We start from the raw sequence: 17,054 nt of genomic DNA on the forward strand, positions 1-17,054 counted from the left end.
AACAGCAGCAACAGCAGCCAGCACATCGATAAAACCCAAAGTAAGAGATGCACACATGCACAGTCGGTAACCAAGCACTCAACAAAGACGCATCATTTTCTGGTGATTTGTTGGGGCACAGACTTGCCGACTCCGTAGCGCAGACGTTGCACTCTATTGAAAGTGTTGTGGGCATAAATGAAGGATCAGTATGATAATGTGTTTTCTGTTTAGTTATTGTCAGTTTAATGCAAATATTAGCTGATTATGTTCTGGTGTAGTATGGTTAAAAAAAATAGGCTACGGCCCATATATCCACCGATCAGCCATAACATTATGACCACCTGCCTAATAGTGAGTAGGTCCTCCTGACCCGTGGAGGCATGGACTCCACTAGACCTCTGAAGGTCTGCTGTGGTATCTGGCACCAAGCCGTCAGTAGCAGATCCTTTAAGTCCTGTAAGTTGCGAGGTGGGGCCTCCGTGGATCGGACTTGTTTGTCCAGCACATCCCACAGATGCTCCATTGGATTGAGATCTGGAGAATTTGGAGGCCGAGTCAACACCTCCAACTCGTTGCCGTCCACATGATGTAAAAGAAAACGGGATTCATCAGACCGGGCCACCTTCATCCTTCGCTCCGTGGACCAGTTCTGATGCCCATTGTAGGCGCTTTTGGCGGCGGACACGGGTCAGCGTGGTCACCCTGACGGTCTGAGGCTACGCAGCCCCATACGCAACAAACTGCTCCTCACTGTGTGTTCTGACACCTTTCTATCGGAACCAGCATTAACTTTTCAGCAGTTTGAGCTCCAGTAGCTCTTCTATTGGATCGGACAACAAGAGCCAGCCTTCGCTCCCCACGTGCATCAATGAGCCTCGGGTCTGACCCCGTCGCCGGTTCACCGGTTTTCCTTCCTTGGACCACTTTTGGTAGGTCCTGACCACTGCAGACCGGGAACATCCCACAAGAGCTGCAGTTCTGGAGATGCTCTGACCCAGTCGTCTAGCCAGCACAATTTGGCCCTTGTCAAAGTCGCTCACATCCTTACGCTGGCCCATTTTTTCTGCTTCCAACACAAAGTTCAAAGTTGTTTTAGGTGTTTGTGACGCAACACAGAGAGGTGACTGTTGGTTCAAAACAACAATGGCGACTCCTGAAGAGGTTAGTGTAGATGCTGCAATAGCATCAGTTCTATCAGAACTGGAGAGTTATTTCTTCATTGAAAGAAGAGCAAAGATCGGCACTGAAGGCTTTTCTCGCTAGTCTTCCAATTGACTTCGGCAAGAGTTTGATTGACAGATGGTTCATCCAATCACCTGCCTAGTATTTTTTGAAAGTGCCTGTCGAAGGTTTCCAATGACGGCCTCTCAGACGGTCTTGTGTAACAGACTATCTGGTGGGTCAGGTTATAGTTTAAGTCACAGTCAACTCCAATAAAGCTCCTTGGTGTGAAAATAGTTTAGAAGAGGAAGTAGTTTGGAAGAGGGTTTTGGTTGGTGGTAAACACAGTTGAGGAGGGAGGAAAAGAAAGGGAGTGAAGAAACACACAGAGTCAAAATGTCACGCCAAGTGTGACTGACCCGTCCTGCTGATGGTCTGTTCACAAGAAGTTCCCATCAACCTTAGATTGAACGTAATGATGCACTGCAAATAACCCACAGACCCCATCTCAGCATCTCTGTGAAAGACTGGCTGTCTACACTCAGACACACTGTGGGATCCTCCAAAATTGATTTGTTCTTAGTGGGTTTCTGTAAGAGGTCAATTTTGTTCACTTAAGCCATTTTCCCTTAAAATTGTTTTTTTTCTTCTTTGCTGATGGAAAAACTGTTTGTGAGCATGAATCAAAGGTTAGTGACAGCACTCTAAGAATGAATATAAGGACAGATGTTGAGCAGTTCATTTAATTTTGTTGTAAGAGAACATCTTAAGGAAAAAAAGAGGAACGTATTTTAAAGAGGTCAGCTCTTAAACAGAGGGAAGGGAAATGGAAAGCCATTAAACAGACACAGCCATTAGTACTTACAGAGTGCTGTCGTACCGTAGCTTCTCAAATCACTCGGAGAGATGGAGTCTGACTGTAGCTGAAGGCTCAGTCTAAGCATCATGTGGGACATGCTGGACGTATGTATGCCCACCCTTTTATTTTTTAGTTTTAGCAGCTGCATTTGTACTCATCTGACAGTGAGGTATGGCATCAAAATAATTGCCAGTGATCACAATGAATATTTAATGGTCTAAAATGTTGCATGATGTATTCATTCTCACCAGAGAACAGACCGATAACAGCGCCTGATTCTGACTATACAGCAGCTAAAATATATGGTCTCTCTAATTTTAATGTTGAACTGTCAATATTCAGCCTGTGTTTTCACTGGTTAAAGCATCTTATGCAAATTACAGGAATACATTTTTGTTAAAGCGTCACGAGGCTGGTCATTAGATTTGAGTAGTGCTTGCCTCTGCTGAATCCTAAATTGGCCATCTAGGCACAGCAAAAAAGCACTTAATGGTAAATTATCAGCCTGTGCATCCAACATGCTTTTGCTTTTTTAAACTAAGCTGAATACGATGTGTTTAAATCACTATAAAGCCTGCATACATAATGTTAATGGAGTCAAAGCAAACAAAGCCACATTTTGTTCGAGAACTGTTCCAGATGTTTAGATTTTAAAGGGACTATTTGTAAGATCAGAAATGTCTTGTTAACAGCGACACCTGTGGCCGTTAAGTCAACGAAAGTCAACGTCCTGTTGCTCGCGCTTGTGCTCGCTCTTCATAGACATGAACGAGCATCGGTCAAAACAGTGAGGCGACACACGTCAGCTAAAAGCACAATATCACTCTATATTTCAGCTGCTTGGCAGTAATGTTAGCTGACCAGACGAAGGTCTCTCCATGAATCAATGCTGATCCTAGTGTTGGCTTTTCCTGCCTCAGCCTCCCGACCGCGGCCGGAGGGAACAGGGGAGACACCGGAGTTTTGGTCGGAGACGATAACGTTTCTCTCTGCGGAGCCCTGTCACTTCACAAGACACGGGAAACCTCTGTTGGTCTGGAGGAGCTGCAGCAGTTATTTCTGCACAAACGTCCACTGTACATTTACTAGATATTCTCAGAGCTAAACTAACTCTTCTGCAGTGTGTAGTGTGCGCGCATGCACGTGAGAGTAGAGTGAAAGAGCGAGCGAGAACGAGCGTGGTGTGTGAGTGAAGGCAAGCAGGCGAGCAGAGGAGCAGAGTACAGCAGAGACTCCTGTCCTGGAGACCAAAGTTACGGTCTCTTTTTTGACAAATCACGTTAAAAAGAGAAGGTTGTTGCTAAAACGAGAATATGGCGTAAGACTATAGCAGAAGCTGCAGGTCATATGTCATCCTCCACTTTCACTTTACAATCAGCTGTTCGTCTGTGTCCTCTGTTCACAACCTTCTGCTGTCTCTTCCAGTACACTTTGTAATCTTCTTCGTTGTGATTCAATTCACATTTATACTGCTCTTTATTCAGGCTGCAGGATTTTGGATTAAATAAGACCCACAATATCACTTAGAACCATGACCTCACGTGGTTTTCTCTCCCAATTCATAAGGGAAATGTTTTTCAATAAAAATATTAGGCGTGGTGCTTCTCTGTTCCATGACCTGTTTCTAGAGGCACGATAACGGAGAGGAAGAAGCAAGTTGAAGGCAGATACATAACTCATATTTTGAATGGTAAATGGACTTGCATTTATATAGCGCCTTTCTATCTTCTGGCCACTCAAAGCGCTTTACACTGTACATGTCATTACATTACATGTCATTGCCTACAGGTCATTTGGAGAATAGCAGAGCGAGTGTTTAGAGTCTGTGTGTGGGAGGTGAGTTGTGAAGCAAGAGAGAGAGAGAGAGCAGAGGTGAATGTGTGTGATGTTGTGCGCTAGTGGAGCAGAAGACAGAGTTAATTTATTTAGTTTAGAACAGTGAACGTTGCAGTTTGTGCAGAAATAAATGCTGCAGCTCCTCAAGACCAACAGAGGTTTCCGGTGTCTTGTCTCCCAGCGGCAGAGCGAAGTAATGGCGGGGAGGGGGGGGGGGGTTAACTCCGGAGCGAGTAACTTCGACGACTCCGGCTCAAGCAACAAAGTTAACACAGAAGCTACTCTAAAAATACGGTGGCCAGCTCCATGAAGATAGGACCCGCTCCCTATGTAAAATGTAAATCCAATTTTATTTTACAGCACAGCACACAGTGAAATTGAGTTACTGCATTTAACTCATCCTATGTTTATATTAGGAGCAGTTGGCAAGTCCTTATGGACCGAGCGACTGCCACCCCTATGTAGATATAAACGGCTCATTCTGAGGTAACAAAAACAATGATTCTTATTTTCAGGTGATTATACGCTAAAGAAAACATACTTATATTCCATTTCTGCCGATAGATCCCCCTAAATGTAACATAATGTTCCTTCAATGCATAGATATGCATAGATATCTTAAATCCAGATATTATATATCACATCTCAGTTGTCCTTTTCCACTTAACATAACTACTATAATGAATGCCATAAAGTATGATCCCAAATATCGACCTCTGGCAAGTGTTTTCGGAGAATAAGACAATGCAAATGCAGGCGGCTGACCTCCTTCACGAGGCCAAGGGTGGCTTGACGAGATCAGCCTCATCCCCGCTGAGTTCTCCTCCCCACCACGCAGACCTTTCTCTCTCACACACAAACTCATCTGCACACGTTACACACCAGAAAGTTGTGTTTTCCTCCCACACACGAGCATAACTTGAGTGCGACCCTGGGGACACCGGGACCCTTCGTTCCAGATGGCCAAAGCCTCCTCCAGCACCGGCCTGACAGGCTATCACAATCCTCCACGGTTAGAGGGGATCCAGCCACCCTGGACTAACCAACCTTTACACGCCAAGGTCTCAGTCGCCGACACATACGAATAAACATAAAACACCAGACTGAATATAAAGGAATACACAATACAAGCTCTTTTTCATATTCTGTGATCCCAGCATGTTATTTGTTCCCTTTACTGCTACACAGACATTCAGTCATTTGTCTTACAACAATTATGTATTTGTAGACATGTATTATAATATCTCTATCTATAAGGTTGAATTCAGATGAAAGATAATTATTAAAAAACATACGCCTATTTTTAATATTAAATATATATTATAAACTACTACTATAATATTAATATAGCCAGTGAAACACACTGAGCTGGCTTTGAGGTCCTTGAACGCCTCATATTAGACAGCTCGTCTATAACGTTATTCAAAGCTGCGCCACCGGGTGAGGTGTCACGTCAGTTATAACGCTCATGAATGGACACAGCCTCATGCCGCCGGCTCTGTCCGCTTATGTCATCGTGATCGTGCCGGGCGTGACCGCACCGGCCCGCTGCCTCCTTTACCGGAGATTGGGTGGGATGGTCGGTATGTGCTTCAAGTGCATTAACACTGGGCAACCGTGAAGCGTCCCACTCGGTTCTGGCCGAGCTCAACAAGGCGCCATGGCAAGCCGAGGAATTGGGGAGAGGGGAGACATTTTTTTACATTTTCAAACATCGACTTTATTAACAGCATCAACAGGAACAAGGGAGGGGGCGGGAAAATTGTACCATGTCGTGAGTGTGCCCGGGAACGTGGCCCTCATCTCCGAGACGTTCCACCCCATAGTCATTTCTGCACTGTCGTTCCACTCCGAGCAGGAGACTCTGGGTCACTATCGTCGCAGTGGGGCATCACGTCGCAGCGACGGAAGCGATCGGAAGCGATGCCACCACTGCTGCCGTTGAATCTTGGGAATCGACCGGCAGGCCAGGCAGGCTGGAGGATGCAGAGCATTGTCTTCTGCGTGGTCCACCACTGAGGCACCGGCAACAGGTGTCGTGAAGATCCACGCCGGTGATGAGAGGTTCTTGAAGTGGCAACTCCATCCGTGGAGATGAGCAGTCAGTTGGCAAAACGTTGTTTGCTGAAGAGAAAAGGATGTCTGACAGCGATGGACGCTGCCTTATATACTGTGGGGACTGCACGTCTTTGGGCAGGCACATCCTGATTGGCCGGCTACACTTATGCAAAATTCAGTGGGCAAATGCGTGCTCGTGATTGGAGGAGAGTATTACCCATAGAATCCAGTAGAGTTAGTGTGAGTTAGAACTGGACATACATTCTGAACAAATGCTAAGAGAGTTTAGTTTAGGCAGAGATTTAGGTTTGTGTCCGCCACTCCTTGATGTCAGAGAGTCAAGCAGATAGACCAGCTAGCTTTGGTTAATTGTTATTCACCAATGCTGCCCAAAAACTCCGGCTTTGCCAGGTAAATGTCAAATATAACAACCTTTCCACAGCAGGTTCTGATATCAGCCTCCCATTTTACATTAATAATTAGCTCAATCTCCTGATTGAAAAGCTGCCCTTAGATCAGCCAACATATGCACTGAAGTCTGAAATTACCATTCATCAAAAGATCATTTGCAAGACAAAAAATATGTATTTTCTTTACCACCAGGTGTTCCCTGAATGCCATGGTCTTTTTTTTTATAAAATGTTGAGAAAAGTCTGGAAGATGGTGAAGACAAGAGGTATAATTGCAGATCTGATACTAGTTGTTCTTTCAGTAACAAAATGTGTGATTTTCCTCACAACAAACAACTGAGAATTACATCATAATTGTCACATTATTGTCCTGGGAGCTATCTAGTAAACCCCACCCTTATTTGTGGAGAGAGGTTGAGACAAATACCAACCATCTGATTGTCCATTGTCTATAAATATCCAGATCAAAGGTTCAATCGCTCTGTGAGATTCAGACGGAGGATTAAAAGATATGCAGAAGATGTGTATACTGTAAGTTGTTATCGATCACAACCATCTGCAGTGATTAGAGCTCTGTTATAGGACACACCAGGACAGGATGAGCCAGGCTGAGGCTCTTTGGAAGAGAAGAGAAAAACACTGCCACGTCATCCTCCCCACCCTGTAGTTTATCATTGTCCAGCTGTGTGGTGTCATCTTTCCTGGCAATTAGCCTGCAGCGCTCCCTCTCTTTAGTGATAAAAGGGCAGCCGTGTTATTATAGGAGGTTGGTCCAGAATACGCTGTCAACAACTCACATGCTCCGGTGCCGGAGGACTCTTTCTGGTCTTCCTCCTGGTTCCGTCGCAGAATTATTTCAATGCGAAGCCAGTCGACCAATTGATTAGAGAGGTTTGAATTGAAGCCCAGAAGTAAAATGCAGAACGTCTGCTGGGTTCAGAGTTGATAGATGGGAGAGAGAGAAAGAGCAGGATGATACATAGGACAGGAGTGTTAATGTGGCTCATTATGAGGTGTGATGCCAGCGCCTGGCATATTAATGAAACACATCTTTAACTCCTGATATTTGCAACTGTCAGTGAACTGATACCGTCTCTCCAGGCCTGTTGTATCGTACTACTAAAAGACTGGGTCTATTTCCATCTTTAATCATATTACCTTCACCCAAAGCCTTAAGCTTGGTTTATAGTTTTATGCAAAGCATCAGTGGCTGTGTGCGTAGACTCTGTAGCTACGCTGTTATACAAACAGGTTGGGGCTACAGCGGTGACGGAGATTCGGGGAACACAAGAACTGTGGATGCTCGTTTTTTTCCTACACGATTCTGATAGACAATGTTGAGGAAGTTGAAGAAGGCTCAGTTATCTTCTCCCTTTCATGAAGCAAAGTCATCTCCACTGTAAAACTTCTGCTCGTCACGATCACAACTCTCTGTCACAGTGAGTGAAAGAACATGAACACACTGATTGCACAGCAGCAGTCTGTTCTTCAGTAATGAGACGAGGCCAAATAGAATATAATTAAAATAGATTAGAAGATGGTACGCTGTGGTCATGAAGGGACGGACATGGTCAATGTTCAGTTTGTACTAAGAGGCCCATTAATTGTGCCAAGAAAATATCCCCCACACCATTACAGCACCACCAGACCTGCCGGGTCCAATGAGTCACCAAATCAAGACTCATCAGCCCTGGCAACGTTTGTTCCAATCTTTTATAGTCCAAGTTTGGAGAGCTCGTGCAAATTGTAGCTTCAGTTTCCTGTTCTGAGCTGACAAGAGTAGCACCCGATGAGGTCTTCTGCTGCTGCAGCACTTCTCTGTGTGTTGTGTGGAGATGATCTTCTGCATACCTTGGTTGTAACGAATGGTTGCTTTTGCCTTTCCATCTGCTGGAACAAGTTTGTCCATTCTCCTCTGAGCCCCTGCCAGCAACTGGATATGCTCACTGGATATTTTCTCTTTTTTGCTCCATTCCCTATAAACCCCTAGAGATTGGAGTTGTGCGTGAAAATCCCAGTTGATCAGCAGTTTCTGAAATACTCAAAACAACCCGTCTGGCACCAACAACAACCATGCCACGTTCAAAGTCACATCACTTTTCTTCCCCCATTCTGATGCTTGGTTTGAACTTCAGCAGATCGTCTCGACCATAACTCCATGCCTACATGCATTGCGTCGCTGCCACGTGATTGGTTAGATAGATTAGATATCTGCGTTAACAAGCAGTTGAACAGTCGTACCTAATGAAGTGGCCAGTGAGCGTATTACTGTACTGTACTGCAATGATCATGAAGTTGAAACTAACAGAATGTATATAATACATATATAGCCAGTTATGAGGGAAATCTTATGGATTATAACTTTAAAAATACATTACCATCAGAGAAACATGTCATTGTTTGTGGTAAAGATGTGATATTTCAGTAAGTTTCTTCTTTGCTGTTTATTGCTGGCTTTAGGATGATGAGTGGCTGCAGGCGTAGGTATAGTGAGAGCAGGGCATTACCCACTCCCTTTCCACCCCCGCTTCTGGAAACTGGGAGCTGCCGACAACCTCTTAGCAGGTTTCGATTGGTGCTGAAGATGTAGTTTCCACGTGGAAAGCGGTGGTCCCTCCTCCCCTTCTCTCTCTTAAGCTCTCTCTCCCTTCCTCTCTCTCGCTCTCCCTCCCTACCCTTTGCTTTCGTAGCTGACGGAGACCTGACTTTGCTGCTTAGACGCTCCCCCTCCCTCAGCATCATCCCGTCTTTTCACCCTCCCTCTCTTTTTTTTGCTCTCGCCTGTGTGCTACAGTCCGCTGATAAGAAGCACGCAGTCCAGATGGGCAGCAGCTAGAGCCGTTCGGGCTGTCACCGCAGACCAAAGAACATTATTATTTCACCTGTCGCTATGTTTGCCTCTATTTGGTATGCCAAGAAGCTAGGGAGACGACTTGTGCAGAACAGCCGGAAAGCTAAAATGCTGAAAGACAAGGTAGGTTCACCGCTGTTCATGCTTTACTGGTTTATTTTGGGTTTGACAAAACAAGTACAGAATGCAATTTCATGGCAGATCTGTGTGACAGACACTAAGACATCCTTTGATATAAGTGCTGCTTTTTATAGTCAAGACGTACTGCTGCATCAGGTACCGCTACTTCACTTCACCTGTTGATTAATAGTGTTGTTGACGTCTGTGTTAGTGATTTGACTTTGGAGGTAAATGAGTTGATTTTACTCAATTGCGTCCTTTCTGCCTCATTTGAGAGGAAGAATGAGCAATGAGGGACACAGACTTGGCTTCCTGGGAAGCCAAATCTTGTAATTTGACTCTACCTACGCACAGAACAGGGGAACTCACTCAACTCATTAAGCAACAGCAGATTCACCTCTCTCAGTCAGTTTGTCCCCGAGCACCGGTTTTCTTCATCGACACCTTTCAAGTCATCTGCCTTCAGCACAGCCAAGTTTTGACACCGCATGTAGACACTGCTCTCACCAGCAGGTTCTCCTACTGGAGTCATCTGATCAACCTGACTGCACATTTACTATACTTACTGTACAGTACTGTGAGCTTTCCTTGATCGCCTGATGATGATGCTGTTTACACTCATCGCCCGGCGGGCTACAAATACTCAATAAGAATGTAAAATGAATACACTTAATCAGACTTTTGCCCTGCTAGGGGTCAGGGCCGAACGCCACCAACAACCTCACACTCACAGCCAACACACACACATGGTCTGTCGGACACTCATCAAAGTTTCGCCACGCTGACAGACTATGTGTGTGGCGGCAGCGAGCACGAAACCACCGCAATGCTAGAGCTGCTAACGTAGCACAAACACACACACTGTTTGTTGGACACTCGCTAAAGTTACACCGGGCAGACACACAGCTGACATCCTGCTAAACTAAACTAAATGTACGATGGTGACTTTTACTGGGAAAGTGGCTGCATGTCCGCGACACTACACGCAGCATCGTAGCTGCTAAGTTAACGCTCCCGGACGGTGAACTGGAGACTCAGTTGTCTGTTGTGCTCATACACTGCAGCTGGCGCACCGCTGCATGCGAGGCACTAATCTTGTCGGTTAACGGTTCATAATCGGTTAACGAGGGTCGGTTATCCATTTTTCAAAATTAGCATCCCCAATGCCATGAAATTGAAAATACTAAATAAATAGACTACTATAAATAAAACTTGTGCATTAGGAGGAGTGCTACAATTAGTTCCACCATGGCTATATTTAAACATTCAAGGCACCCGAACATTAATCATCCCGGTGATCGGCACATCTGGGTGATGGTGTGCCGGTCTGGGTCTCATTCACATGAACGGAAGAAGGGAAATAAGTCTGGACTCAGCTATTAGTGCATTTTATATCTTTTGGGACCTAATGATTTAAATAAGTGTTATTCAAGTATTCGTTATGGGAAGTTGAGTTACCTCAATAAAAAATTATCCGCTGATTTATAGTCTCTTTCCCAGTGTAAGTCTATGAGAAAAAAGCCTTTTTGGACCCAACGGCATCATGTGACGGACACAGAAGTTGTAGTACCACCGTTTGGCCACTACTAAAATTTGCATTAAAGCTGACGCACTTCCTTGGGGGCTTGGTTTATATACAACTCTCTCTCCGTTGCTGTTGTAGCTGACCAGGAACCTGCAGGCGGGTCTTCCAGCTCTTGACATTTCATTTTTGCTCAAACTAGTGCGACTGACTCACAAGCCGAACCGCTTGTTGTGCTAACCTCAGTGCATGTTGCCGACGCCGTGCAGCTACAAGTTTGCAAATGGAACTTGTGAACTTTGGTTCTGCATTACATGCATCAATCTAAATGGGCTACCATGTGTCCTACGTGCGGCTACATGCATCGGACCGAGAACCTGTACCGTGAAGGTTTGGCATGAACCGTTGCAGCCCTTCCATCACGGATGTATTAAGAAAACAGCGTTGGCGGCAGGGCCCTGTTCATTCTTATGAAAGTTGCTTAGTGGTGCATGAAGCCAATATGGTTCGACTGTCGAGTATTACCCGGATCTTCCGGTGATCGTCCACATCTGTGGGGCCCATAGAGAAAGGGAAACAACTCTATTAGTGGATTTTACCAACCATCACATACCGCCACTTTGTCACGCTCCTTGGCATCACTTTCAGATTTGTCTATTGTTGGTAGGTCCGTTTAAGAAAGAACTACATGGTTGACAAACAGCTGATTGTCACAGGAAAGTGAATAGCGGTCTCCTGGATGAAAGCCGTGTGTTTGTTGGACCCAACTTGGTTAGGTATGGAAGGAGAAGCTAAATGTGATTCGTTGGTAAGGGAGTGTGGGAGTATGGGAGAGGATATCAGAGAGGATGGGGACACCAGGTTATATATATATGGTGATTGTTTACATCTCAGTGTAGTGAAATGTAAACTCAATGTACTACTACATATCCTATATGTATGTATTTACATAATAGAGCTGCTCAACTTGCAAGTGCAGTCATCTTCTGTTGATCGCTGGAGGCTCCCTGGTTTCATTCTTCTGTTATACAACTACGGCATAGCACTATAAGATAAGATAAGATAAGATAAGATAGAACTTTATTAATCCCGAAGGAAATTCTTGTGCCAGAGAGTGCTCAAAACTACAACAAGTTCAAGTGTATAAAATAAAAAGTACTATTTCTAGCACCAGTGCCAAATAGAATAACAATAAAGTAACATGCATTTAGAAAAAATGAGTAAATAAGATAAATATAAAAAGATTAAAAAAGTAAGCTAAAAAGCATTGCACATGACATTAATATTAATATTGCACACAATGAACAGTGATATTGCATTAGAATAGAAAAAGTAGTATTGCGCATGATATTGATATTATTTTTGTTCTCAGTGTGCGGTGTATTCAGTTGTCCTTCCTGCTTATATAGTCTGATGGTAGGATAGACCTCCTGTGGCGTTCTGTGGTGCACCTCGGTGCTCTCAGTCTACGGCTGAAGGAGCTCTGGTATAAACTCTCGTTGAGTGTCTCTGTTCTTGCTCAAAGGCTCCTTGAGAGTAGTTGTGTTTGAGTAATTCGGGGAGAAAAGTTTCTCATTCACTCCCCAAAACCCAGTTCTCCCAGCTGCTGTTGTTCAGCTAAAAGAGAAATACAGCTCTTGCCACGAGCCCATTTTTTGTCCTTTACATCATCTGGGGAGGGGGGAGGGGGGGGCATCGGGTTCCTTCCTTTTGTCTTTTGTCACTCTTTGACGCGCTCACCCTGCTTTTTGCCGTCACAAGTGTAATCTCACCGCAACTTCCACTGTGGACTTCCACTGTGCTCTCCATTAATTGCAGCCTTAATCCTCCTGATTATACTCTAGCTACGTATGTAATCTGTGACCCCTGCAGAGCGGGTGTGTGCCAAGGCCACATTCACGAGAACAAAAAGCAGCGTGCTGCTTAGCAACCAATGTTTGTGTTTGTGTCTCTGTATGTATGTGTGTGTGTGTGTGTGTGTGTGTGTGTGTGTGTGAGGGGGGTGCATATGGAAGGGATGAGGTGGAGGCTGACGGAAGCAGAGTGCTTTTATTTTACCTAAAGGCCCAGGCTAAAGGGGGGGAGGGGACACAATGCGTTGAGATGATGCATTTGCACATTTCCAAACAACAGATGATTAGCAGAAATATGCTCTATGTATACTCGTAGAGTAGAGTAGAGTATAGAACTGCTGTATATCTAATGGTGTCACTGCTAATAGATGCACAAGAGGGATAATGACTCCCTTCTAGAGTCCATTTAACGTCTCCAACTTTGTGACGTAACTTGCTGTACAGCAGTTCAGATCATCCTCACATGATGGTATCAATACAGTAATATTAATTTTTATTAAGTAAAAATAATACTTGCTGTTTTTAATGTATGCATTATGTTTATATTCATGTGAGAACGATAGAGATCGGAGTATTCAGGGTGTGCAGCACTCATACCCGTCTGCATGACAGCCTTCAGTAAATGACCTGCTGGTTGGACTGTGGTGGTATAAGGTGATGGAGCCGTGGGAGGTTTGTGCACGTGAGTGTGTACATGTACTGTGTGTGTGTGTAGTGATGCTTAGAGCACTGAGAGAGGCTCGTGAAAATAGACACAGCACAGCTGGGAAGCAACTAATTGGAGCTGTGAGGTTTCTGTGTTTATCGGCAGGCTCACATTAGATATCTGTTCTGAACTGAATGCGTACAGTAGCACAGAACGATTCACTTTGTCTCGTCTTCGTTTTAAAGTAACGTAATTGATTTTCTTTTGTCTGCTCAGGATCCTCCCTTAGAAGAAGACAGCAATGTGATTGTTCGATACCTCGGAGAAGGACCCTCAGTCAGAAAACAATATAGATCTAAAGCCCTGCTATTGAATATCACGTTCAAACTATTGAATGAAACAGAAGAAGCTTATTTTCAGAATTGCTGCTCGCTTGGTCCTCTGGGCTGTATCAATATAATTTCCTTTCTCTTCCTTTCTTCTAGGACAAATTATCCCCCCTCCCACACAACTTATTATTCTGTTGTTGTGATCGAAACAGACACCTCACCTGTAGCAGAACAAGTTCCGTGCAACGGTTCTTTGAAATCAAATTGGAAAAGAAACTCTTTTCAATTACTGCGTCTGCACTATCCACGCTGCATCTAAATTTACCCGTGATTCAACTCCTCTACAGAAAAAGAGGCTGTTTAATTTCCTCTTTTAAAGATCCGTATTTCGACATTAAGGGCACCCACTGAAAGTTATTCATTTTAAAGTTTTGAAATAATTTGAACATAACTTTTATTGTAGGGAAGCCTAAAAGACGGGGTCATAAGTAGAGTTACCGTGTAGCAAGATGTCCATGCAGGCTTGATTTTATCCTTATACTGTATATATATCTCTATACATGATGTCAGCCTGCCGTCTCCCAGAGAGGCTCAGTCGTTTCTCAGCAATTCAGTGCACATGTATTATGTAGTACCAGTATTTTCGTAACAAAAAGGCAGAAAAAAAGAGAATTGAAGAGCTAGTATATCTAAAATTGGACCGCAGATATCAGGTTGTATTATGGTCAGTGAGATGAGCTAAGCCGTAGTGCAAGTGAGGTAGGGAATGAGTCACCGGCTGACATGAAGCAAAGGATGGGTTTTTTTGCTTGACACGATCAGGTCACGCTGTTCAGGATGATGTTCAAAATGATATCACATCTGGATTTAAATCTGTTTCTGGGTCACAAGTTGAGACGAGGTGAAGGATGAATAACCAAAGACTCGCCAACTGATTATTCCATGTCTGTAGCTCCAAATGACGGGCTTCTCTCTCTACCCGTTTCCTCTCTCCCTCTATATTATCAACTGTCATAAAGGCGAATCAAATCTCTGCAGTGAAACCGTCAGTTGCTGTATAATATATATCCTTGTATCTTTTCATACTGTACGAGCACTCTTTCTCTTCCTCTCTGTCATTTTGTCGCAGGGTGAGCGTGAGCCACTGAGAGCTATACCTGGCTCTCCACTTCAAATAGTAGCTTGCCCTCCAAACACCCCAAATTAATCTGTCTCTACAGCTGTCCACAACAAACTCTGCTTTATTTCAAAGGACTAAGCCAGGATCACAGCAACCCCCACAGCTGTTGAATGGCTGTCTGCTGTCGGAGATATCATAATTACAAACTGAGCCCACATAAACAAGCCAACAAAAGTAGTACATACATACGGCAGGGGGAGGGTTTTGTATAGTACTGGATTTGCAGAGATTATTACTTCAATTTTTTTTTGTTTTCACTGCAGGAAGTCCTTCAAGGTCTCACAAGCCAATACAAAAAAAGTCTTAATGTATGATGAGCACTACTTGAAGGCAGCATATGCTGCATCATTAGCTGAGTGGGGAGAGAGGAGGAGAGCTGCTGTATCCAAACACTACAGTATGCTTGGTCTTTGAGCAGGCGGTGTTGGTAATCTGCTGAGAAAGGCTCTTTGTGTAAACAAACTGCTGAGATCGCCCGTACAGCGCGCACAAAATCGAATCTATGAACATAAACTGGAACGCTTGTAACCTTGGTTTAACTGTTGTGTGGCATTGTGAGTTTGATTTGAAGCAGCTATGTCTCAGTGTGAACGCTGTGGTGCATATTTAAATAGTGATCACCTGACTGACACCTGTTTCCAAGAGCTTCTTCAGACACACTCACCCACTCATTACCATCATGAGCCACCCTGTTAGTCATTGTTAGCACTGTGCCCAACTGAAAAGTGATTGTTGCCTCGGCCATCAAACTGGATTTACAGAAAGTAATCTTAGTATTAACCAATCAGACTGTATTAAGACATTGTCAAATAGGTGATGGACAGCTGAGTACCAAATGATTATTATTTTTAAAGCAGCAGTGGGTAGAAATGGAGCAAATATGATTTAAAAAAAAGTTATTTTTATAAAACGGTCACTATATCCTGACAGTAGTGCATGAGACAGGTAATCTGGAAAAAATCATGTTCCTCTGTGTCCTCCGGTGTCCTCCGGTGCTCCTAACGGCATCTGCAAGATTTCACAGACCGGAGGAAAACAAGCAGTAAGAGCTGATCTGGAGTCTGCCGTCCAGCTGCCGTATATGAGAGCCGGCTGTCAGTCACTCGCGAACTCCGACCAAACGGTCAAACTAGACAGCGCTGATCAAATATGAATCAATATTCTGTTACTGTAATGCCTATTTCTCTCCTCAGATGTTCTCAGAAACATCTTGTAGTGTACTGTTTAGCTGTAAAATGAGAAAGTTTGTGACCCGGCAGCCATGTTGAGATCAAGTTGAGGAAATACCAAGCACCGCCCACCAGCCGGAGCACAGCCAATAGGAACGCTCTCTCTCTCTCTGAAATGACCTGTGATTGGTCAAAGTCTCCCGTCACAGACTAGATATTTTAAAGCCTGAAAACAGAGCCATGAGGTGCAGAAGTCTCTCAGAACACTTGAATTACAATATGCTGAAAGGGTATTATGAAAGATACTTTGGCATTTACTTTAGACCAGGTTTTTGTTGGTCAATGTCGCAATGAATTTCTGCTGCCTCAAGATAGCAACGCGCCAACAAAGCGCCTGACCAAACCTCATTTTAAGACCACTTGGGTGCACATATGGGCGCAAGTACATTTGCTGTTTACACAACGTGGGTGCTACTTTTAGTTTTAATCTTTATATATACAGTATATATCCAATAGTGAATATATACATATATTTGCATAAAACAAGTATATTTGAATATATATATATATATATAACATAAAGATCTAACCTTTGGGTTCTGGTTGCTGATTTTTTAGATTTTAGAGACCCCTTTTTTCCACTTCCATACTTAACTTGCTCTGTTCCCAATCTCCCTCTCTCCCTCTCCAACTCTCTCTCTGCCTCTCTTTTACTGTCCTGTGGTTGTTACTCTCATGATGTCCCGGTGGCAAAGCAGCCATTTGCTGCGTAGGAACCAGCTCCTTTTGATAATGGATGTGCACTCCAGTAGCTTGATAGCTGAGTGGGTTTTTGAGAGGGCTGATGTCAAGCATCTGGAGAGCCGAGTGACATAGAAACATGGCAGTGTGTGATACGCTTTTTCTGTTTGACTCTGTCTTATATTTTTAAGCCTGTCGACATGTTCGGCTGTGAGCAGAGCACAGTTTTCACATTCTGCTTATACCCTCTACCTTGTTTTATTTTACTTGTACCTGCAAGTTGTTATCAATGTCACGCCAGGCGAGTCTAATCCTGCAGCCGTGCAGCACCGAAGCA

The 17,054-nt window shown here is 44.1% G+C and overlaps 1 protein-coding gene across 27 annotated transcripts in view; it reads left to right on the forward strand.

The window, feature by feature from the left end:
• The window catches only part of dlg2 (discs, large homolog 2 (Drosophila)), a 162,331-nt gene that overhangs the window by 80,967 nt on the left and 64,310 nt on the right, over positions 1-17,054 (forward strand). Inside the window, exon 1 of one of the 27 annotated variants that reach the window (XM_037749482.1) lies at positions 9,090-9,280. The exons of the other annotated variants lie outside the window; for them this stretch is intronic. Coding sequence (XP_037605410.1) covers positions 9,197-9,280 — 84 coding nt within the window. The 5' untranslated portion in view covers positions 9,090-9,196. Of the gene's footprint in view, positions 1-9,089; positions 9,281-17,054 lie in introns of those variants that run through there. 27 annotated transcript variants of the gene reach the window in all.

This window comes from Sebastes umbrosus, chromosome 17 (assembly GCF_015220745.1).
Source record: "Sebastes umbrosus isolate fSebUmb1 chromosome 17, fSebUmb1.pri, whole genome shotgun sequence".
NCBI lineage: Eukaryota > Metazoa > Chordata > Actinopteri > Perciformes > Sebastidae > Sebastes > Sebastes umbrosus.